This window comes from Antechinus flavipes, chromosome X (assembly GCF_016432865.1).
Source record: "Antechinus flavipes isolate AdamAnt ecotype Samford, QLD, Australia chromosome X, AdamAnt_v2, whole genome shotgun sequence".
NCBI lineage: Eukaryota > Metazoa > Chordata > Mammalia > Dasyuromorphia > Dasyuridae > Antechinus > Antechinus flavipes.
The window spans coordinates 3,854,680-3,878,080 of NC_067404.1; the positions used below are offsets into that span (position 1 = coordinate 3,854,680).

A 23,401-nucleotide genomic window follows, 5' to 3' on the forward strand; every position below is an offset into this window, starting at 1 on the left:
CTTAAAACTATAAGTCAGTGGTCATCAAAATCATTTGTGTGGATTCTCCCTTGTGTCAGTTGGGTCATATGGAAATACAAAGTTCTTTTTGACCCAGACTTGGAAGCTAATTGTCACACATCTCAAGACTCTCATTGTAAGATGGCCTACCACTCATTGTCCTCCTGACTTCAGGGCTGGTGCTCTGAAGTCAAGATGCACCATCTAGCTGCCCCTCCCCCCCCCCCATTATAACATTCATTCTCTCATTGTCAACTAATCAGAATGGATTGCCACCCTTAAGAATACCCACTCATCCAAGGGTATAAAATTTCTCAGCCCACCTTCTTGAAGGGTCTTTTGCATTCAAGAGTGTCATTGACCTGTTTTATTAATAACATGTTGATATTATTAACAGTATGATTGAGTCACTCAAAGACTATGACCCTTAAACTTTTTTTTTTAATGGCACAATAGGAATTAACAGGAAGATAATGAGGAGCTATTTCAAGAAAGGGGAAGAGAATGAGGTGGAAAGGAGCAGGGTATGTGTTGGTGCCCTATGAGGCTGGGGAGGAAGGGTTTCAAGAAGTCCCCTGGCCTCCCACTGCACATGTGACTCAGATTAGTGCTGCCCCTAGCCAGGGACTCGGGGAACATTAAGAAATGCCCAATCAGACTCTTCAGGGAGGTTGGTGTAGGCGGGGTTCTGACGTACTGACACAGCCCACGGATAGTTAGGCTTGGATAAACTGCCTGGAGACTGGTTGGAGAGTCAGGTGCCAGGGCAGTCCAGGTTGAGAAGTCAAAAAGGCAGGCAGCAAAGTGGGAGAGGCTGTGAGAGAGAAGAGCCTTGTCTTCTGCCTCCCCCCAGCACCATGGGCTTTCTGGGTTGCCTCTTGATGTTTACGCTGTTCATGACCCTGAGTCATGACTACAACTCATCGTTGGCTTTCTTCAGGTTTAAATCTGGCTGTAGGTGATGGGGTAAATGATGGGTGAGGAGTTTTACCCACTCCTGGGGGAAACTTCTAGACCTGGGATGGGGGCCAGTGGGAGACGGGGAAGGAACAAATACAGGTGGAAAGGGAGACATTCCCCCAACTACATTGAAGCTCAGAAAATTTCCCCAAGCTTCCTTCAGATGAAAGCATAGAATGGGAGAGGGAATAAGAGTATTGAGAAGGGGAAGGGGAGAGAATGATTACCCAATGAGTCTCACCATGCTCTGCCCTAGGGTCATGTCCTAAAGTCAACCTGAAGTGCACTTTCAAATCGCCCAGTACTTGCACCTGGCACAGGGATTGCAGAAGCCCACAGAAATGTTGCCCATTAAACTGTGGAAAGCACTGCCTAAGCTCCAGTGATGGTAAGTAATTTCCTTCCTTTTTCCCCTCCAGCTAGTCAGCTCTCAAGTATTTCTTAAGCCCTTAGAAGACCCAGAGAGCTGGGATGAGCATAGGAATGATAGGAAGTTTAGATAAGTGCCTGTCTTCATGGAGATTTCTGCAGTCTACTGGGTAAAACAGAAGCACAGACCCAGAAGAAACATCACTGTGAATTTGGGAAATGCCCAATGCAATCTAAGAACCAAGAGCGAAGATGGCTCCAGAACCAGACAAGACTTCATAGAAGAGATGGCATGTGAGTTGGGCTTGCAAAGACAGGTAGGAATTTAAAAGGAGAAGGAAACAGAGTCTATTTTGGGCAGTGTCCCCTGCTCTCACCCCTGCAGCAGGATGCCTACTTCTACTCATGGCCTCAGCTTACAGCCCCAAACCTCACTGCTCCCATCTCTAGCACTCGGGACCACTGAGGTCATGTTATGGTCAAGGGACTCTTGGACCCTCTGCTGCAAGCTGAAGTAGCAGGTATAATGAGAATGGGCTTGGATAATGAGGGGAGCACTTGCATCCTGCCTCCAACTCTTTCTCTGTGGACCTGGACTCCTAGGACTCATTCCTGGGACCCAGTGGGTTCCTGCATTCCTGGTAAAGCCTCAAATAGAATAATCAGCACTGATGATGTTGGGGATGGGAAGAAGGAGGCCAATGATAATCCTTTTCTTTCCTTGTCCCCCCAACTCTCTAATCTCATTTCAGATCCATGTACAGAGAAGCTTGAAACTAAGCCTTGCTCCAGCCCTTTGAACCAATGGTACTTCAGCACTACGAAAAATAGGTGTGTCCCTCTCAACAATGGCATCTGTCCTGAAGGCAGGAACAGCTTCAAGACTTTTGATCTTTGCAAGAAGACCTGTTTAGCATTTGGTAAGGTGGTAAAAGGCATTTGTAAAGCATTTGGGAGGCAGTAGTGTGGTTTAAGGGAAAGAGCCCCAGACTTTGAGCAAGAAACTCGGGGTCCAATTACGCTCAGATCCTGATTAGTTCCTGGCCACTGGGTGGACAGTTGTCATTGGGTCCTTTGGGAAGCAAAGAGGGGCCCCCATTCTCTACTCCTGTTAGAGACAATGCACAAACCTATCCACTCATGCTCCTTCCCTGGAGGTGTTCATAGATACACAGCCATAGGAACATAGCTATTTCTTAGACCAGTGGATTCTGACTCAAGGCCAGAACTGACTCTCAGCTTGGGCTGCTGCCAGGCTTAGTTTTGCTAAGGCCTCCAGGAACGGGGCTAATTCTCAGAGAAGCCAATAGTGTTGTCTCTTCTGAGCCCACCTGTGTATTTCTGAAGGGGATTGTTTGGTGTAAACATCTTGTTTACACAGCAACATTTCACTATTTCTGACAATATGCACTTTGGGGAACTCAAAGCTTCCCACTGAGCAATATGGTCCTTTGCAAAAAAATATGTTCATTAGAATAAGATGGAGGCTCTAGATGCAAACATAGCAAGGGTAGTGAGATATCTCCCCAAAGCAGGAGCTCACCCCCTTCTGTGGAATACATACATGGGAAATGCTATCTTTTTTTTTGGAGCAGGCGACACTTTGACTCTTCGAGGAGCAGGAGGATGTTAGCAGTCAGAGATAAGAGAGAGGCAGGAAGTCTTAAAAATTAAAAACTTAGAAACTTGTCCATTCTAGAAATTAGGAACAGTACCAATGACTCCATAAACATTTATACCATGACTACTACATTCCAGGACATCTGCTAAGTGCTTAGAAGGTCAAAAAGCTAGAAGGCAAGCTCTTGCCTAGCATTCCCAAATCTCTTAGTCTAATGGGGGAAATGCCATATCCACAACTCCAGTGAAACATGCTACATACAGGAGAAATTAGAAAGTCCACAGAGGGAAGTGCTAGGATTAAGGGGATGAAAAAAGACCATCTGCCAAAGGTGGGATTGATCTGGGATTTGAAGGACACCAGGGAGCCCAGGAGGGACAAGGGAGGTGGGAGTGCATCCTGGGTATGGAGGGACAGCCAGGAAAGTTGTCCAGAGTGGGGAGATGAATGGCCTTGTGTGAGGAACAGCCAAGAGACCAATAGCACTGGAACAAAGAGTCCATGGGGGCATGTCATATAAAGAAGATTGAAAAGATGAGGGAAAGGGATAAGTTCTACAAAGCTTTGAATGGACCAAAGGGAATTAATATTGGATCCTGAAGGTGACAAGGAGCTATAGGAGTTTATTGAGTCCAGGGGTGGGAAGGGTGCGGGATGACATGATCATCAAAATATGAGTAATGTCAAAAGGATAAGGAATTAGAATGGATCGATGGCATGTAAATATGCCCATGTGGCTTAAATCATTCAATCCATGATCCAAAGCATGGTGAGATAAAGCTAGACTTCTTCCCTGTGAAGTGGCTGGGAGGAGGGGGTCTGGGCCTTTGGGAGAAAGGTCTTGGAAATGAGAAATCTGTATGTTCTTCTGGCACATAAAGTGCCAGTAAACCTTCTTGAGCTGAATCTTTCTTTTTTCTCTAGGACATGGAGAGCCAGTAAAGCAATATTAGCTGTCAGACTAACCATTTACTGTGATGGCTTAGGCTAATGCATCCCTCTGACATGCTTCAACAATCTCCCTGCTTCAGAGAATAGAGCATCTCACAGCTACCGGGCACCTCAGGCATCATCTTGTCTCCTGCCTACTTCTCCAGAATCTCCTCTCCAATACCCCATTGCAAGCAGGTCTCCAGCCTCTGCTTGAAGGACTCCAGAGATGGGGAGCTCACTCCCTTCTGAGGCTACCCATTCCAGTCTTGCCTATCAAGACGTTTGATCATATACACAAAGTCCCCCAGAAAGTCAGCCCCAAACCACAGATTAGATTCCCTCTAGCCTGATTGACACTTCTTAGAAGTGTGAGCCTGGGCCAAGCATTTCCCCTTTACTAGTCTTACCTTTCTCATCTGTCATGTGAAGGGTGGAGTTGAGGGCTTCTGAGCAGGTGGATCTCACATTGTGAGCAGATAGGGTGAAATGACTTGTTAGGGTCACACAGCTAAGAAGTGAGGGAGAAATGAACCCTGTACTGCTTGGTACCCAGATAATGCTCTTTCCTCTATACTATGTTACCTTTCTTGAGTCCTTTAAGAATTATGTTTTTCCTAGGTTGAAATACTCTTTGTTCATGTGAATAAAGCATTTTAAAATGAATCCTTGAATCTTGATTCTTTGTTGTCAGGTAAAGAAAAAAGAAAATCAGCACTACTGCAAGGGATCCCCCAAATGGTTGAAGAAAATTAAACAGGGAAAGGGAGAACAAAAGCCATTTCTCTCCTATTTGTACAGAAAATGATGTGATGTCCAAGAGCCTGAAGTCCTTTGTCCATCCTAGTCTAGGGACATCCTTCATGTAATCTTGTTGTGACTTTAGTCCTTTAGTTACAGGATTCCCCTCCTCATTCCCTTCTCTTTTAAGTAGCATGCTGGGATCTTCTCTCTCTAGCTAGTCAGTTCTGAACCTGAAAGTCAGCAGCTCTTGACCCAAGAGAAAACCACCAAGTTTGGAAACTTCCCTTCCTCAGGCTTGCACACGACTGGCCTGTAGGTAGAAAGGTAAGACCAAACAGTTGGGAACTCTTGGGCAAATTCTAAAACTTCCCACTGCAATTTGTCTGTACTATAAATCCCCCTTACTTCTTGTATTCCTAGCAATTTTAGAATTCCTTCCACCAAACCTTCCCTAGAAGTATAAAAAAGAGAAGGCTGTAACAAGGAAAGGAGTCCAGAAGGAGGGTCATCTCTATACCTCCTTTAATGGTGGTAACCTTACCAGAGTTGAGTTGAACCTAATATTTACTGACAGCCTTCTGATATCCATGGGCCATGAGTGTGAGGAGCCTTCTGGTTGGAGCAGGGAAATGTAGTGAGCTAACTGTATGAAAGAAAAAAGACAAGCATGTAGCAAACTATCTCCTTCAAGGTTTTTCTGGGACTTATGACAAGTCCCAGTGGATGACTGCTGCCCCCTTATTCTGTAACTGAGAAAGTCATCATTTTCTGGCATTCAGGGTCCCTCTTGCCTTATATACCTTTTGTTTGAACAAAATCAGTTCAGCCACCTTATTGACCTGTCATTGATTTATTAGAGTCAAGAACAATTTTAAATGTTAGAAACCACAACATCATACATTCTGCCCTCTGGGCATGGTAACATGTGTGTACTCCATGGAGTCTGCAGCACAAGAATGAGTGCCCGTAACTGAGTAGTATCCCCCTTTTCTCAGCTGAGACACTGAGCAGGGGTGGTTCAGTGAAAGATCAGAAGCCTGAAGAAAATCCAAGCCCAAGGCATTCAGTATCATGGGCTGCCCCTGTTCCACCCACCTTCTGCTTGATCTGAGTTTAGACTCTATGTGCTGCTCCTTCAAGGAATTAAATTCAGGATTACACAAGACCTGGTAAGTACACACACACACACACACACACAGAGAGAGAGAGAGAGAGAGAGAGAGAGAGAGAGAGAGAGACAAAGACAGAGACGGACAGAAACAGAAATGGAGACAGAGACAGAGACAGAGCAACAGAAAGTAAAAGACAGAGACAGAAACAGAGTTAGAGAGACAGAAACTGAAAAAAACAGAAAGACAAAGACAGAATAAGAGAGAGCTTGTGATACTGAAGAGGAAAAGCACCCCAAATGGGACCATGAGAAACATAATCTTAAATCTTTGTGGTTATGTTTATTACTAGTTCTTTACTCCCTAATGCAGATGGTATTTTTAAAAACCCAGATGTGCTGTTCTGAAAAACCTGAGACCTTGACAACTTGATAAGCTTTTGTTTGTTTGTTTGTTTGCTTTTTCTTTGTTTTGTTTTGTTTTATTATAACTTTTTATTGACAGAACCCATGCCTGGGTAATTTTTTTACAACATTACCCCTTGCACTCACTTCTGTTCTGACTTTTCCCCTCCCTCCCTCCATCCCCTCCCCCAGATGTCACGCAGTCCTATACATGTTAAATATGTCACAGTATATCTTAGATACAATATGTGTGTGCAGAACTGAACAGTTCTCTTATTGCACAGGAAGAATTGGATTCAGAAGGTAGAAATAACCTAGGAAGAAAAACAAAAATGCAAGCAGTTTACATTCATTTCCCAGTGTTCTTTCTTTGCATGTAGCTGATTCTGTCCATCCTTGATCAATTGAAACTGAGTTAGATTTCTTTGACAACCTGATATGCTTAAAGAAATACTGCCTTATTGCTGTCTGGGAATGACCCCCTTAGAGTGATAACTTTTTGCCTCCTGTTTAAAATAGAAATTCCTTTATTATGACAAATGTATCAAGAAACATTTTGATGTCTCTCTCTTCTTTCTATAAATATATGGCCCTGAGGCCACTCATTACTGACCCCTCCAGTCTTGGTGTTGGGGGATCAGTCCTATCCAGTAATAAATGCTCTTAAAACTTCATTATTTTGGCTGCCCTGTTTTTCTCTTGCTTGGGTATTTCAATACAATATTCAAAAGGACAAAAAATATGGATTTATAACTACAAATAATTTATTGTATATTTTCCTATAAAGCTAAGTATAATTCTATAAAAGTAAAAATGGATCATTATTGGAATAGAGGACACATTTCTGTAAATAAAAAAAAAAATCAGGGCTGACTAGGAACTTTGAAACCCAAATCAAGTATCAAGAGAAACCTAGAAAGGTAAATGTATTTGAGTTGTTGGAAAGGACTTCATGATATGATAATCCTAATATTTAAATATAGGGGAAATACATATGTCTCCTCAGAACTATGTCTTCAAAGTAAATCTCTGGAATTTTGGTTTTTTAATATATTCTTGAGGGATGGATTAATTCTGCTGTGATGGCTATGTTATTGTAGACAAAAGGAAAAAGGAAGAATCACTTCTTCCTTCTCATCATTCTGAGATTTGGAAAATTTATAAACATAAAGGAAAGGGGGTGAGAATGGGTCAAAGAAAGATTAAAAACACAAGTTTATATTTAAGTACATTAAACAACAGAGAAACAAGTGGGAATGGGTGGGGGAAGAGACTTTAAAAAGAATAATGACAGGGAAATGGTATTAAGATCAGGTACAGCTAGGCCACCTTCATTTAATTTTTTTTTCATTAATTCCCTTGAAATTCTCGACCTTTTGTTCTTCCATATGAATTTTGTTGTTATTTTTTCAAGGCCATTAAAATAGTTTCTTGGGGGTCTCATTTGTATAGCACTAAATAAATAGATTAGTTTAGGGAGTATTGTCATATTTATTATATTTGCTCAGCCTATCCAAGAGCACTTAATATTTTTCCAATTATTTAAATCTGACTTTATTTGTGTGGAAAGTATTTTGCAATTTTGCTCATATAATTCTTGACGTTCCTTTGGTAGATAGATTTCCAAATATTTTATGCTATCAACAGTTATTTTGAATGGAATTTTTCTTGTATTTCTTGCTGTTGGATTTTGTTGGTTGATGTATAAAAATGCTGAGGATTTATGTGGATTTATTTTGTATCCTGCAACTTTGTTAAAGTTGTGAATTATTTCTAATAGCTTTTCAGTAGAATCTCTGAGAATGGTATAATGATACCATTATATCATCTGCAAAAAGTCATAATTTAGTTTCCGCATTACCTACTCTAATTCCTTTAATCTCATTCTCAACTCTTATTGCCAAGGCTAGCATTTCTTTATATATATATATATATATATATATATATATATATATATATTATATATATATATTTCCAGAATTTATTGATGTGATAGTTAATTTTGTCAAACTTTTTCCCCTTTAAGAAATTCTTTGTCATAAGAAATGGATCTATGAGGAGGGGAAGGCTGGATATGATGGGAAATATTGGTGATGTAAGAAACACAAGACAAGAAAAAAATTTCCTTCTATTCCCCACATCTCTATTCACTAGAACTGTAGTGATCTCTAATTTTTTTTAATAACTTTTTATTGACAGAACCCATGCCAGGGTAATTTTTTACATTATCCCTTGCACTCACTTCTGTTCTGATTTTTCCTCTCCCTCCCTCCACCCTCTCCCCCAGATGGCAAGCATGGTAAATATATCACAGTATATCCTAGGTACAATATATGTGTGCAGAACCGAACAGTTCTCTTGTTGCACAGAGATAATTGGATTCAGAAGGTAAAAATAACCCGGGAAGAAAAACAAAAATGCAAAAAGTTTACATTCATTTCCCAGTGTTCTTTCTTTGGGTGTAGCTGCATCATTGATCAATTGGAACTGAATTAGATCTTCTCTTTGTTGAAGAAATCCACTTCCATCAGAATACATCCTCATACAGTATCGTTGTTGAAGTGTATAATGATGTCCTGGTTCTGCTCATTTCACTTAGCATCAGTTCATGTAAGTCTCTCCAAGCCTCTCTGTATTCATCCTGCTGGTCATTACTTACAGAACAATAATATTCCCTAACATTCATATACCACAATTTACCCAACCGTTCTCCAATTGATGGGCATCCATTCAATTTCCAGTTTCTAGCCACTACAAACAGGGCTGCCACAAACATTTTGGCACATACAGGTCAAGGTTAGCATTTCTAATACAATATTGAATAATAATGGTGATAGTGGGCAACCTTATTTCTCTCCTGATCTTACTGGGAATGGTTCCAGTTTATCCCCATTACATATGATGTTTACTGATGGTTTTAAATATATGCTCCTGACTATTTTAAGGAAAAGTCCATTTATTCCTATGCTCTCAAGTGTTTTTATTAGGAATGGGTGTTGGATTTTATTAAATGCTTTTTCTGCATCTATTGAGATGATCATATGGTTTTTGTTAATTTGGTTATTGATATGGTCAGTTATGCTAATAGTTTTCCTAATGTTGAACCAGCCCTGCATTCCTGGTATAAATCCTATTTGGTCATGATGTATTATCCTGGGGATAATTTTCTGTAATTTTTTTGCTAATATTTTATTTAAGATTTTAGCATCAATATTCATTAAGGAGATTGGTCTATAATTTTCTTTCTCTGTTTTCAACCTACCTGGTTTAGGTATCAATACCATGTCTGTGTCACAAAAGGAATTTGGTAGGACTCCTTCAATCCCTATTTTTTTCAAATAATTTATGTAGTATTGGAGTCAATTGTTTTTTAAATGTTTGCTAGAATTCACATGTAAATCCATTTGGTCCTGGGGATTTTTTCTTAGGGAGTTCATTAATAGCTTGTTCTATTTCTTTTTTCTGAAATGGAACTGTTTAACCAATTTACTTCTTCTTCTGTTAATCTGGGCAAGCTATATTTTTGAAGGTATTCTTCCATTTCATTTAAGTTATAGAATTTATTGGCATAAAGCTGGGCAAGGTAACTTCTAATTATTGCTCTAATTTTCTCTTCATTGGTGGCAAGTTCTCCTTTTTCTTTTTTAAGGCTAACAATTTCATTTTCCTCTTTCCTCATTTTAATCAGATTTACTAAGTGTTTATTTTGTTGGTTTTTTTTCAAGCCCCAACTCTTAGTTTTATCAATTAATTCAATAGTTTTTTTTTTTTTTACTTTCAATTTTATTAATCTCTCCTTTTATTTTTAGAATTTCAAATTTAGTGTTTGATTGGGGGGGGGGTTAATTTGTTCCTTTTCTAGCATTTTTAGTTGCGAGCCCAATTTGTTGACCTTCTCTTTCTCTATTTTATACAAGTAGGCTTGTAGAGATATAAAATTTCCCCTCATTACCACTTTGGCAGCATCCCACACATTTTGGTATGATGTCTCATTATTATAATTCTCTTGGGTGAAGTTATTAATTATGTCTATGATTTGGTGTTTCACCCAATCATTCTTTAGTATGAGATTATTTAGTTTCCAATTATTTTTTGGTCTTTTTCTCCCTGGCTTTTTATTGAATGTAATTTTCATTGTACCATGGTCTGAAAAGGATGCATTTACTATTTTTGGCTTACTGCATTTGAGTTTGAGGTTTTTATGTTTTAATATATGGTCAATTTTTGTATAGGTTCCATGAACTGCTGAGAAGAAAGTGTACTCCTTTCTGTCTTCATTTAGTTTTCTCCAAAGATCTATCATATCTTACTTTTCTAGTACTCGATTTACCTCTTTGACTTCTTTCTTATTTATTTTGTGGTTTGATTTATCTAGTTCTGAGAGTGCAAGGTTGAGATCTCCCACTATTATAGTTTTACTGTCTATTTCTTCTTGCAGCTCTCTTAATTTCTCTTTTAAGAATTTAAATGCTACACCACTTGGTGCATACATGTTTAATATTGATATTGCTTCATTATCTATGCTACCCTTTAGCAAGATATAGTTTCCTTCCTTGTCTTTTTTAATTAGATCAATTTTTGCTTTCACTTGATCTGAGATCAGGATGGCTACCCCTGCTTTTTTTACTTCACCTGAAGCATAGTAGATTCTGCTCCAACCTTTTACCTTTACTCTGTATGTATAGCCCTGCTTCAAGTGTGTTTCCTGTAAACAACATTTTGTAGGATTCTGGGTTTTCATCCAGTCTGCTAATCCCTTCCTCTTTATGGGGGAGTTTAACCCATTCATATTTATGATTAAAATTACCAATTCTGTATTACTTGTCATCTTGTTAATCCCTGCTTATACTTTTCTCCTTTCCTTCCCCTTTACCCCCCTCCCCAGGTTTAAACTTGTGAGCACCACTTGCTTCTCACAGCCCTCCCTTTTTAATATCACTCCCCCCAGCTTAGAGTTTCTCCTCTATCTTATCCCCTTTCCTCACAATTTCTGTTTCCCTCCTGCTTAGCAACTTCTTCCCTTTTCACTTTTCCCCTCCCACTTTTCAATGAGATAGGAGAAGTGTCACGATAAATCGAATATATCTAATATTTTCCTCTTTAAGCCAATTCTGATGGCAATAAGATACACACTATGTTCATCCTCCTCTTTTCTTTCTTTCAGATATAATAGGGTTTCTTTGACTCTCTGTGAAATGTAGCACCCCCACTTTACCCTTTCCCAGGTACAATGTCCTTTCCACCTCTAGTTTCTAGAACAAGGTATACATGTATTCTTTATATATCTTTATAGCAGAAATATAGTTCCCAAGATTTCTTTTTACCTTTTTAGATTTCTCTTGAGTTCTATATTTGTAGATCAAACTTTGTTTACTTCCGGTTTTTTCATCAGAAATAGATGAAATTCACTTATTTTGTTGAATGTTCATCTTCTTCCCTGGGGGAAAAATGCTTATTTTGGCTGGGTAAGTTATTTTTGGCTGCATACCATGTTCCTTAGCCTTTCAGAATATCAGATTCCAGGCCCTTCTATCCTTTAATGTTAATGCTGCTAGATCCTGAGTTATGCTTATTGTAGCTCTTTTATATTTGAATTGATTTTTTCTAGCAGCTTGTAGTATTTTTTTCTTCTTCTAATAGTTCTGGAATTTAGCCACTGTCTTTCTTGGAGTTTTGATTTGTTAGCAGATCATTGAAATGGGGAGACAACTAAAAAAAGATTGAAAAAGTACAAGTCAAGAATCCCCAATTAACCAACAAATTAAAAATCCTGAAAATCAAAGGAAATTGACATTGAAAGTTAAGAAAATTACTGAACTAATATATCAAACTAAAAGTTGATTTCATGGAGGTGGTGGAGATAAACCATTGGTTCATTTGATTTTTTTTTTTAAAAGGAAAGAAAACCAAATGACCAGTATAAAAAATGAAAAGATGAATTCACAACAACAACAACAAAAAAATAATTAAAGCAATAAGTAGGACCTAATTTGCCCAACTATATTTCAATAAATCTGCCAATCTAAGTAAAATGGATGAATATTTACAAAAATATAAATTGTCTAGATTAACATAAGAGGAAATTAAATATGTGACTCTATTTTAGAAAAAGAAACTGATCAAGCCCTCAATGAACTCCTTAAGAAAATATCCCTCAAAATTTAAAATTAAAAAAAATAATAATTCAATAGAACTATTTGGGAAAATAGGCAAATGAGGAGTCTAGTCAAATCCTTTTTATAACTCCAATATGGTGCTAATAAATCAGTAAGGGCCAAGATAGAGAATGAAATTTATAGACAAATTTCCCTAATGAATATTGATATAAAAACTTTTAATAAGGTACTAGCAAAGAAATTACAGCAAAATGCTATTAGAATTATATGCTATGACCACATGGGAATTATACCACAAATGCAGGACTGATTGAATATTAAGAAAACTATCAGCATAAGTGACTATATCAATGATAAAACAAAAGAAATCATATGATTATCTCAAGAGATGCAGATAGTACTTTTGACAAAATACAGTACTTAATCCTGGAAGAACCACTGAAGACCATAGGAATAATTGGAAAGTTCCCTAAAATGATAAGCAGTGGCTCTCTACAACCATCAGCAAGGATTATCTATAATGTAAAAACTTTCTCAGTTAAATCAGGGAGTAACAAGGGTGCATATTATCACCATTATTATCCAATATTGTAAAATATTGTAAAAATGTTAGCTCTAACATTAACACATAAACTAAAGCAACATAAATTATCTATATTTTTACATACAACAAAAAATCCCACCAGCAATACAAAGAAATAAAAATTCCATTTAAAATAACTACTTTATTTTGTCTTGCCACTGGATTTCAATGATTCTGAAAAAGAAAATGAGTTTGACGACATTTCAATTTTGCCTCACTTAAATCAAATTTATGCTCAAGACATCACCTGTGATGTGATTGATTTTCACTAGGTGCCTTTTTTTTGCTATGTTTTTTGATTAAATGTCTTTTTATTTGAAAAATAAATAAATACATAAATACATATCTATGGAGAAAAGGAAAAAAAATAAGTACTTTATTTTATAATAATATAAACTACTTGGGAATCTACTTGCCAGAAAAATCAAGAAACTATATGAACACAATTATTTGACATTTTTCACACAAAGTCATATTTAAGCAATGGGAAAAATCTGTCTGTCATGGATAGGCTGAGGCTCTGCAATGAAAATGACAATTCTACTTAAATTAATTTACTTATTCAATGTCAAACCAGTTAAACTATCAAAAATGTTTTATAGAACTAGAAAATATAACAAAATTCATATGGAAGAACAAAAGGCCAAGAAGTTGAAGGGAAATGATGAAAACTAATGTGAGGTTGGATTAACTGTACCAGATCTCAGACTGTATTAAAAACTGAAATTATCAGAACTATATGGGACTGGTTAAAAAAAAAAAAGAGTGGAGTCTCACTGAAATAGATTGGGTACACAAGACAGCAGAAAATGATTATGATAATCTAATGTTTGACAGTGTTTCACAAACATGAAGATTCCTGCTTTTTGTGAAAAATGGAAAACAAACAATATGGCAGAAATGAGGTAGAGACCAACACCTTAAATTGAATAATAAGGTGCTTTGCCCAAAGGGAAATAAATTTTCATCCCACAAACTTCACAACATATCGTGAAGTGTGGGGCTAAGAATTTTTGGTTCTCTTTCCTACTTGTTTATTCTATCATTTAGGCCCCCAAAAACCCCCAAACAAACAAACAAACAAAACCTGGGGCTACTAACTCTTCTTTCCAATGTAGTTTCACTTATCATATTCTGAAATAGAGTCTGGAAAACCAGGGAAAAAGCTCATTGGGATTCAAAGGGAGATATCTGACTATTCTTTGAATGCAAATCATTCTTGCCTTCACTGACTGATCTAAATTTTGGCCCAAGACTCACTTGGTAATTGCTTTGTGTGGGTCAGAAACCATTAATAAAACAACTGGATAGATCTCTAGAAGCAAAGCAAAGTTTATTATATGTTCTCGAGAATGGGTGTCCCACTAATGCATTGTTGGTGGAGTTGTGAACGAATCCAACCATTCTGGAGAGCAATCTGGAATTATGCCAAAAAAATTATCAAATTGTGCATACCCTTTGATCCAGCAGTGTTTCTATTGGGCTTATATCCCAAGGAAATACTAAAGAAGGGAAAGGGACCTGTATGTGCCAAAATGTTTGTAGCAGCCCTGTTTGTAGTGGCTAGAAACTGGAAAATGAATGGATGCCCATCAATTGGAGAATGGCTGGGTAAATTGTGGTATATGAATGTTATGGAATATTATTGTTCTGTAAGAAATGACCAGCAGGATGAATGCAGAGAGGACTGGCGAGACTTACATGAACTGATGCTAAGTGAAATGAGCAGAACCAGGAGATCATTATACACTTCGACAACGATATTGTATGAGGACATATCTTGATGGAAGGGGATTTCTTTGACAAAGAGATCTGAGTTTCAATTGATAAATGACGGACAAAAGCAGCTACACCCAAAGAAAGAACACTGGGAAACGAATGTAAACTATCTGCATTTTTGTTTTTCTTCCCGGATTATTTATACCTTCTGAATCCAATTCTCCCTACGCAACAAGAGAACTGTTCGGTTTTGCAAACATATATTGTATCTAGGATATACTGCAACATATCCAACATATAAAGGACTGCTTGCCATCTAGGGGAGGGGATGGAGGGAGGGAGGGGGAAAAAAATCGGAACAGAAACGAGTGTCAATATAATGTAATTATTAAAAAAAAAAAAAAAAAAAAAAGAGAATGGGTGTCCCACCCATGAGCAGACAATAGAAGGGAGGAAGCACCGTAGGGGGCAGGGTCGATGCTTTTAATCCCTAATGCAAATTCCCCTCCCACCACTGACCCTCATCCTCATTGGCTAAGGATCTTACATTCTAACCACGGGAACTATTCAAGAAATTGAACTTGACCAATAAGTACATAGGTGCCCATATTTGGCTGAAATAGGGAGGATAACAAGAAGGGGACTTAAGTATGCCCTTAGGGGGATAACAGGGAGGGGATAGCAGGGAGGAGACTTTAAGTATGTCCTTAAGATAGCAGGAAGGACACTTTAAGTATGCCCTTAGGAAAATAGCAGGGAGGAGACACTTAAAAAAGTCCTTCAGGCCTACTCAAACTTTGAAATAGATGAAGCCTTACTGATTTTCACAACTGTCTTGAAAGATCTCATTTTATCTTGTTCAGCTTGAATTTTGATGGCTCACAGTGACTGGAAATAGTGACCATTTCTGTTCTGGTCAGAAACCCTGAGGATCTTCCACTCCGAGAGTGATTTTTTTTTTTTTTTAAGTAGGCAAAGAAGGGCACCATTTGCCTGATTTCTTACCTAGCCTTCAATCACTGAATGAATATTGGCTCAGGCAAACTGAGACCTTGGAAAAACCTTAGTTTAAAAAATGTGAAGGTTCCCCTACAGTGTTGGGAACCATGTCCATGCATCCTGTCATATGTCTTGCCACTGAACTCAATTGACTGTGGAGGAGACTCTGAGGCTAATGATTTCACACACTCCTGACTCACTTAAATCAATTGTCTTCAAGTCAAGATACCACCCTCTTGATGGCATTGGTAATTTTTTAGGACAAAAGAGGAAGAACAGCAAAAACAAACAAAAAGGTAAGATTAAAATGCACAGATGATTTACACACATAGGGTGATACCATAAGCAAATAAGGACAGCAAGGAATAGTTTTTACTTGACAGATCTAGAAAGAAGGAAAGACTTTATGATCTAGGAAGAAGGAAAGACTTTACAACATGTAAAATGGACAGTTTTAATTGTATTAAATTAAAAAGATTTTACACAAACAAAACCAATGCAACAAAGATTAGAAGGAAAGCAGGAAGCTAGAAACAATTTTCACAATAATCTTGATAAAAGACTCATTTCTCAAATAGATAGATATCAAAGTCAAATTTATAAGATTACATATCATTACCCAACTGATCAAAGGTTAAGGATATGAACAGACAGTTTCAAATTAAGAAACCAAAGCTATTTATAGTCAGTGGAAAATATTTTAAATCACAATTGAGTTGAGAAATATAGATTAAGACAACTCTGAGGTACTGCCTCACAACTAGAAGACTGGATAATATGATAGGAAAGAAAAATCATAAAAGTTGGCTTGGAAAAATTGGGACACTAATGCATTGTTGTTGGAGTTGTGAACTTATCCAAACCTACTGGACAACAATTTGCAACTATCTCCAAAGGGCTATCAAAATGCATGGTCTTTGATCAAGCAATACCATTCCTAATTTATATTGCAAAGAGATCCAAAAAAAGGGGGGAAGGGATACATATTTTTACAAAAATAATTTTTAATGATTCTTTTCATGGTGGCAAAAAATTGAAAATTGAGGGAATGCCCATCAATTGGGAAATGGCTGAACAAGGTGTTATACATGATTGTAATGGCATATTACTGTGCTATAAGAAAAGATGAATATTCATTTAAAAAACCCTTTAAAATATATATATGTATATATATATATATATATATATGTAAATATATATATATATATATATATATATATATATACTAATGCAAAATGAACTGAGCAGAGCCTGAAGAACATTGTACACAATAGCAGTAATATATATGATAAAATGTGAATGGCTTAACTCTTCTTTCCAGTACAATAATCTAATACAATTGCAAATTGTCTCAAGATGAAAAATATTATCTACTTCTAAGTAAAGAAGTGATAAAGTCATAATGCAGATCAAAGAATAACATTTTTTACTTCCTCTATTTTTTTATGTTTTTTTCCCTTTTGGATCTTTTATTCTTTTATAACTTGTCTAGTAGGGTATATGATTTGCATGATTTAACATGTATAACCCATACCAAATTGCATATTATCTCAGGGAAGGAGGAGCTGAAGGAGGGAGAGAAAAAATTAAAACTCTTTTTTTCATATAAATTTTTAAAAATATGTCTACCAATCAGCAGCTTGAATTCAGAAAGGGCTGAAGAGTCTTACATGACTTGAGGGAAAGTGGAGTAGAACCAGGAGAACATTATACACAGCAACAAGATTATACATAGATTAATTCTGATGGACATGACTCTTTTCAATAATATGGTGATTGAGGCCAATTCCAATAGACTTGTGATGGAAAGAGACATTTGCATCAAGAGAGAGAACTTTGGGGACTGAATGCAGATCACAACATCGAATTTTCACCTTTGTCTTACTATTTCCTTGATTTTTGTTTTCTTTTTCTTTTTTCCCTTTTGGATCTGATTTTTCTTGTGCAGTATTATAATTGTGGAAATATGTATAAAAGAATTGCACATGTTTAACATATATTGGATTACTTGCTTCAATGGAATCAATGATGATACTTTCCATTAGTGTAGGCATGAAGACGATTCCCTAAATCTTGCAAATGGTCTTATGAGAGGAAAAAAAGAAGAACACCACAGAGACAGAAAGGAGTACATTTTCTTCTCAGCAGTTCAGGGAACCGATACAAAAACTGACCATATATTAGGACACAAAAACCTCAAACTCAAATGCAGTAAGGCGGAAATGAAGTAAGGCATTCTTTTCAGACCACGATGCAATGAAAATTACATTTAATAAAAATCCAGGGGAAACCAGACCAAAAAATAATTGGAAACTAAATAATCTCATACTAAAGAATGATTAGGTGAAACAGCAAATCATAGACATAATCAATAACTTCCCCCAAGAAAATGACAATAATGAGACATCGTACCAAAATGTATGGGATGCAGCCAAAATGGTAACAAGGGGAAATTTTATATCTCTACAGGCCTGCTTACATAAAATAGAGAAAGAGAAGGTCAATGAATTAGGCTTGCAAATAAAAATGCTAGAAAAGGAACAAATTAACCATATACACACCCCCCCCCCCCCAGTCAAACACTAAACTTGAAATTCTAAAAAGAAAAAGAGAGATTAATAAAATTGAAAGTAAAAAAAAAAAACTATTGAATTAATTAATAAAACTAAGAGTTGATTTTATTAAAAAAGCAACAATATAAACTCTTAGTAAATCTGACTAAAAAAAGGAAAGAGGAAAATCAAATTGTTATTCTTAAAAATGAAAAGGGAGAAGTCACCACTAAAGAAGAGAAAATTAAAGCAATAATTAGGAATTACTTTGCCCAGCTTTATGCCAATAAATTCGATAACTTAAATGAAATGGAAGAATACCTTCAAAAATATAGCTTGACCAGATTAACAGAGGAAGAAGGAAAATGGTTAAACAGTCCTATCTTAGAGAAAGAAATAGAACAAGCTATTAATCAACTCCCTAAGAAAAAATCCCCAGGACCAGATAGATTTACATGTGAATTCTAACAAACATTTAAAAAACAATTAACTCCAATACTACATAAACTATTTGAAAAAATAGAGAATGAAATAGTCCTACCAAATTCCTTTTATGACAGAGACATGGTACTGATACCTAAACCAGGTAGGTTGAAAACAGAGAAAGAAAATTATAGACCAATCTCCTAATGAATATTGATGCTAAAATCTTAAATAAAATATTAGCAAAAAGACTACAGAAAATCATCCCCAGGATAATACAACATGATTAAGTAGGATTTATACCAGGAATGCAGGGCTGGTTCAATATTAGGAAAACTATCAGTATAATTGGCCATATTAATAACCAAATTAACAAAAACCATATGATCATCTCAATTGATGCAGAAAAAGCATTTGATAAAATCCAACATCCATTCCTAATAAAAACACTTGAAAGTATAGGAATAAATGGACTTTTCTTTAAAATAGTAAGGAGCATATATTTAAAACCATCAGTAAGCATCATATATAATGGGGATAAACTGGAACCATTCCCAGTAAGATCAGGAGTGAACAAGGTTGCATACTATCACCATTATTATTCAATATTGTATTAGAAATGCTAGCCTTGACAATAAGAGTTGAGAATGTGATTAAAGGAATTAGAGTAGGTAATGCGGAAACTAAATTATGACTTTTTGCAGATGATATAATGATATTATTAGAGAACCCCAGAGATTCTACTAAAAAGCTATTAGAAATAATTCACAACTTTAGCAAAGTTGCAGGATACAAAATAAATCCACATAAATGCTCAGAATTTTTATACATCACCAACAAAATCCAACAGCAGAGATACAAAGAGAAATTCCATTCAAAATAACTGTCGATAGCATAAAATATTTGGGAATCTATCTACCAAAGGAATAGCAGGAATTACATGAGCAAAATTACAAAACACTTTCCACACAAATAAAGTCAGATTTAAATAATTGGAAAAATATTAAGTGCTCTTGGATAGACTGAGCAAATACACTAAAGATGACAATACTCCCTAAACTAATCTATTTATTTAGTGCTATACCAATCAGACTCCCAAGAAACTATTTTAATGACCTAGAAAAAGTAACAACAAAATTCATATGGAAGAACAAAAGGTCAAAATTTCAAGGGAATTAATGAAAAAAAAAATCAAATGAAGGTGGCCTAGCTGTACCTGATCTAAAACTATATTATAAAGCAGTGGTCACCAAAACCATTTGGTACTAGCTAAGAAATAGATTAGTTGATCAGTGGAATAGCTTAGGTTCACAAGACAAAATAGTCAATAACTATAGTAATCTAGTATTTGACAAACCCAAAAATCCCAACTTTTGGGATAAGAATTAGTTATTTGACAAAAACTGCTGGGAAAACTGGAAATTAGTATGGCAGAAATTAGGCATGGACCTACACATAACACTGTATACCAAGATAAGATTAAAATGGATCCATGATTTAGGCATAAAGAATGAGATTATAAGTAAATTAGAGGAACATAGGACAGTTTACCTCTCAGACTTGTGGAGTAGGAAGGAATTTGTGACCAAAGACGAACTAGAAATCATTATTGATCACAAAATAGAAAATTTTGATTATATCAAATTAAAAAGCCTTTGTACAAACACAACTAATGCAAGCAAGATTAGAAGGGAAGCAATAAACTGGGAAAACATCTTCACACTTAAAGGTTCTGATAAAGGCCTCATTTCCAAATTATATAGATAATTGAGTCTAATTTATAAGAAATCAAGCCATTCTCAATTGATAAATTGTCAAAGGATATGAACAGACAATTCTCAGACGAAGAAATTGAAACGATTTATAGCCATATGAAAATATGCTCCAAATCATTATTAATCATAGAAATGCAAATTAAGACAACTCTGAGATACCACTATACACCTGTCATATTGGCTAAGATGACAGGAAAAAATAATGATGAATGTTGGAGGGGATGCGGGAAAACTGGGACACTGATGCATTGTTGGTGGAGTTGTGAACGAATCCAACCATTCTGGAGAGTAATCTGGAATTATGCCCAAAAAGTTATCAAACTGTGCATACCCTTAGATCTAGCAGGGTTGCTACTGGGCTTATATCTCAAAGAGATATTAAAGAAGGGAAAAGGACCTGTATGTGCCAAAATGTTTGTGGCAGCCCTGTTTGTAGTGGCTAGAAACTGGAAAATGAATGGATGCCCATCAATTAGAGAATGGTTGGGTAAATTGTGGTATGTGAATGTTATGGAATAATTTTGTTCTGTAAGAAATGACCAGCAGGATGAATACAGAGAGGCTTGGAGAGACTTACATGAACTGATGCTAAGTGAAATGAGCAGAACCAGGAGATCATTATACACTTCAACAACGATACTGTATGAGGATGTATTCTGATGGAAGTGGATTTCTTCAACAAAGAGAAGATCTAATTCAGTTCCAATTGATCAATGATGGACAGAAGCAGCTACACCCAAAGAAAGAACACTGGGAAATGAATGTAAACTGCTTGCATTTTTGCATTTCTTCCCAGGTTATTTTTACCTTCTGAATCCAATTCTTCCTGTGCAACAAGAGAACTGTTCAGTTCTGCAACATATATTGTATCTAGGATATACTGTGACATATTTAACATGTATAGGACTGCTTGCCATTTGGGGGAGGGAGTGGAGGGAGAGAAGGGAAAAGTCAGAACAGAAGTAAATGCAAGGATAATGTTAAAAATTACCCATACATGTGTACAGTCAATAAAAAGTTATTTTTTTAAAATGGCTTGTAATAAAATTCTCAACTTTACACTAAACTTTTTGTGAATAGTAGCTGGGTCCCACAAACAGTTGTATTATTAGATAATTTTTTTTACTTGAAGCTTTCTATTTTCTTTTATTATTAAAAGCTTTTTATTTACAAAACATGTGCATAGGTAATTTTTCAACAATTGACCCTTGCAAAACCTTCTATTGCAAATTTTCTTGTCCTTCCCCCTACCTCTTCCCTTGAGTAGCAAGTAGTTCAATACATGTTAAATATATAAAAATATATGTTAAATCCAATATATGTACACATATCTATACAATTATCTTGCTGCACAAGAAAAATTGGATCAAGAAAAAAGAAAAACCTGACAAAGAAAACAAAATGCAAGCAAACAACAAGAGGGTGAGAATGCTATGTTGTGGTCCACACTGAGTTCCCATGTTCCTTTCTCTGGGTGTAGATGGCTCTATTCATCACTGAACAATTGGAACTTGTTTGAAGCATCTCATTGTTAAAGAGAGCCACATCCATCAGAACTGATCATTGTATAGTCTTGTTCTTGCCATGTATAATGATCTCCTGGTTCTGCTCATTTCACCTAGCATCAGTTCATGTAATTCTCTCCAGACCTCTCTGAAATCATCCTGGTGGTCATTTCTTACAGAACAATAATTTTGTAACATTCACATATCATAATTTATTCAGCCATTCTCCAAATGATGGGCATCTACTCAGTTTCCACTTTCTTGTCACAACAAAAAGGCCTGCCACAAACATTTTTGCACTTATGGGTGCATTCTCCTTCTTTAAGATCTCTTTGGGGGGAAGGGGTAGCAGCTAGGTGGTACAATAGATAGAGCACTGGCCCTGAAGTCAGGAGAACCTGAGTTCAACTCTGGCCTCAGACACAAAACACTGCCTATCCGTGTGACTCTGGGCAAATCACTTAACCCCAATTGCCTCAGGAAAAAAACAAACAAAAAAAACACATCTCTTTGGGATATAAATTTGGTAGAAACACTGCTGTATGCACAGTTTGATAACTCTTTGGGCATAGTTCCAAATTGCTCTCCAGAATAGTTGGATCCAATCACAGTTCCACCAAAAAATGTATCAGTGTCCCAGTTTTCCTACCTCCCCTCCAACATTTGTCATAATCTTTTCCTATCATCTTAGCCAATCTGAGAGGTGTTTAGTGCTACCTCAGAGTTGTTTTAAATTGCATTTCTCTGATCAGTAATGATTTAGAGTGCCTTTTCATATGATAAAAAAATAGTTTCAATTTCTTCATCTGAAAACTGTCTGTTCATATCCTTTGACCATTTGTCAATTGAAAAATGGCTTGGACTATTATAAATTTGAGTCAATTCTCTAATGAGGCCTTTATCAGAACCTTTGAATGTAAAAATGTTTTCCCAGATTATTGCTTCCTTTCTAATCTTGTCTCCATTAATTTGTATAAAAACTTTTAAACTTAATATAATCAAAATTATCTATTTTGTGATCAATAATAATCTCTAGTTCATCTTTGGTCACAAATTCCTACTTCCTCCACAAATCCGAGAGGTAAACTGTCTTATGTTCTTCTAATTTTTTTATAATATCGTTATTTATGCCTAAATCATGAATCCATTTTGATGTCATCTGGGTATATGGTGTTATGTGTAGGTCAATGCCTAGTTTCTGCCATACTAGTTTCCAGTTTTCCCAGCAGTTTTTGTCACATAGTGAATTCTTATCCCCAAAGCTGGGGTGACTCAGTGTGTCAAACACTAGATTGCTATAGTCATTGACTATTTTGTTCTGTGAACCTAACCTATTTCACTGATCAACTTCTGTATTTTTTAGCCAGTACCAAATAGTTTTGGTGACCACTGCTTTATAAAATAGTTTTAGATCTGGTACAGCTAGGCCATCTTCATTTGCTTTTCTTTTCATTAATGCCCTTTAAATTATTGACCTTTTGTTCTTTCACATGAATTTTGTTATTATTTCTAGGTCATTAAAATAGTTTCTTGGAAGTCTGATTGGTATAGCACTAAATAAATAGATTAGTTTACGTAGTATTGTCATCTTT

The 23,401-nt window shown here is 36.3% G+C and overlaps 1 protein-coding gene across 2 annotated transcripts in view; it reads left to right on the forward strand.

Moving 5' to 3' along the window:
- Positions 1 to 740: 740 nt before the first annotated feature.
- Positions 741 to 23,401, forward strand: part of LOC127542982 (eppin-like) — a 39,556-nt gene continuing 16,895 nt past the window's right edge. Inside the window, exons 1-4 of one of the 2 annotated variants that reach the window (XM_051968957.1) lie at positions 747 to 954; positions 1,217 to 1,348; positions 2,082 to 2,249; positions 3,875 to 4,546. In XM_051968957.1, coding sequence (XP_051824917.1) covers positions 858 to 954; positions 1,217 to 1,348; positions 2,082 to 2,249; positions 3,875 to 3,903 — 426 coding nt within the window. In that variant the 5' untranslated portion in view covers positions 747 to 857 and the 3' untranslated portion in view covers positions 3,904 to 4,546. Of the gene's footprint in view, positions 955 to 1,216; positions 1,349 to 2,081; positions 2,250 to 3,874; positions 4,547 to 23,401 lie in introns of those variants that run through there. The other variant, XM_051968958.1, reaches the window with a different exon arrangement.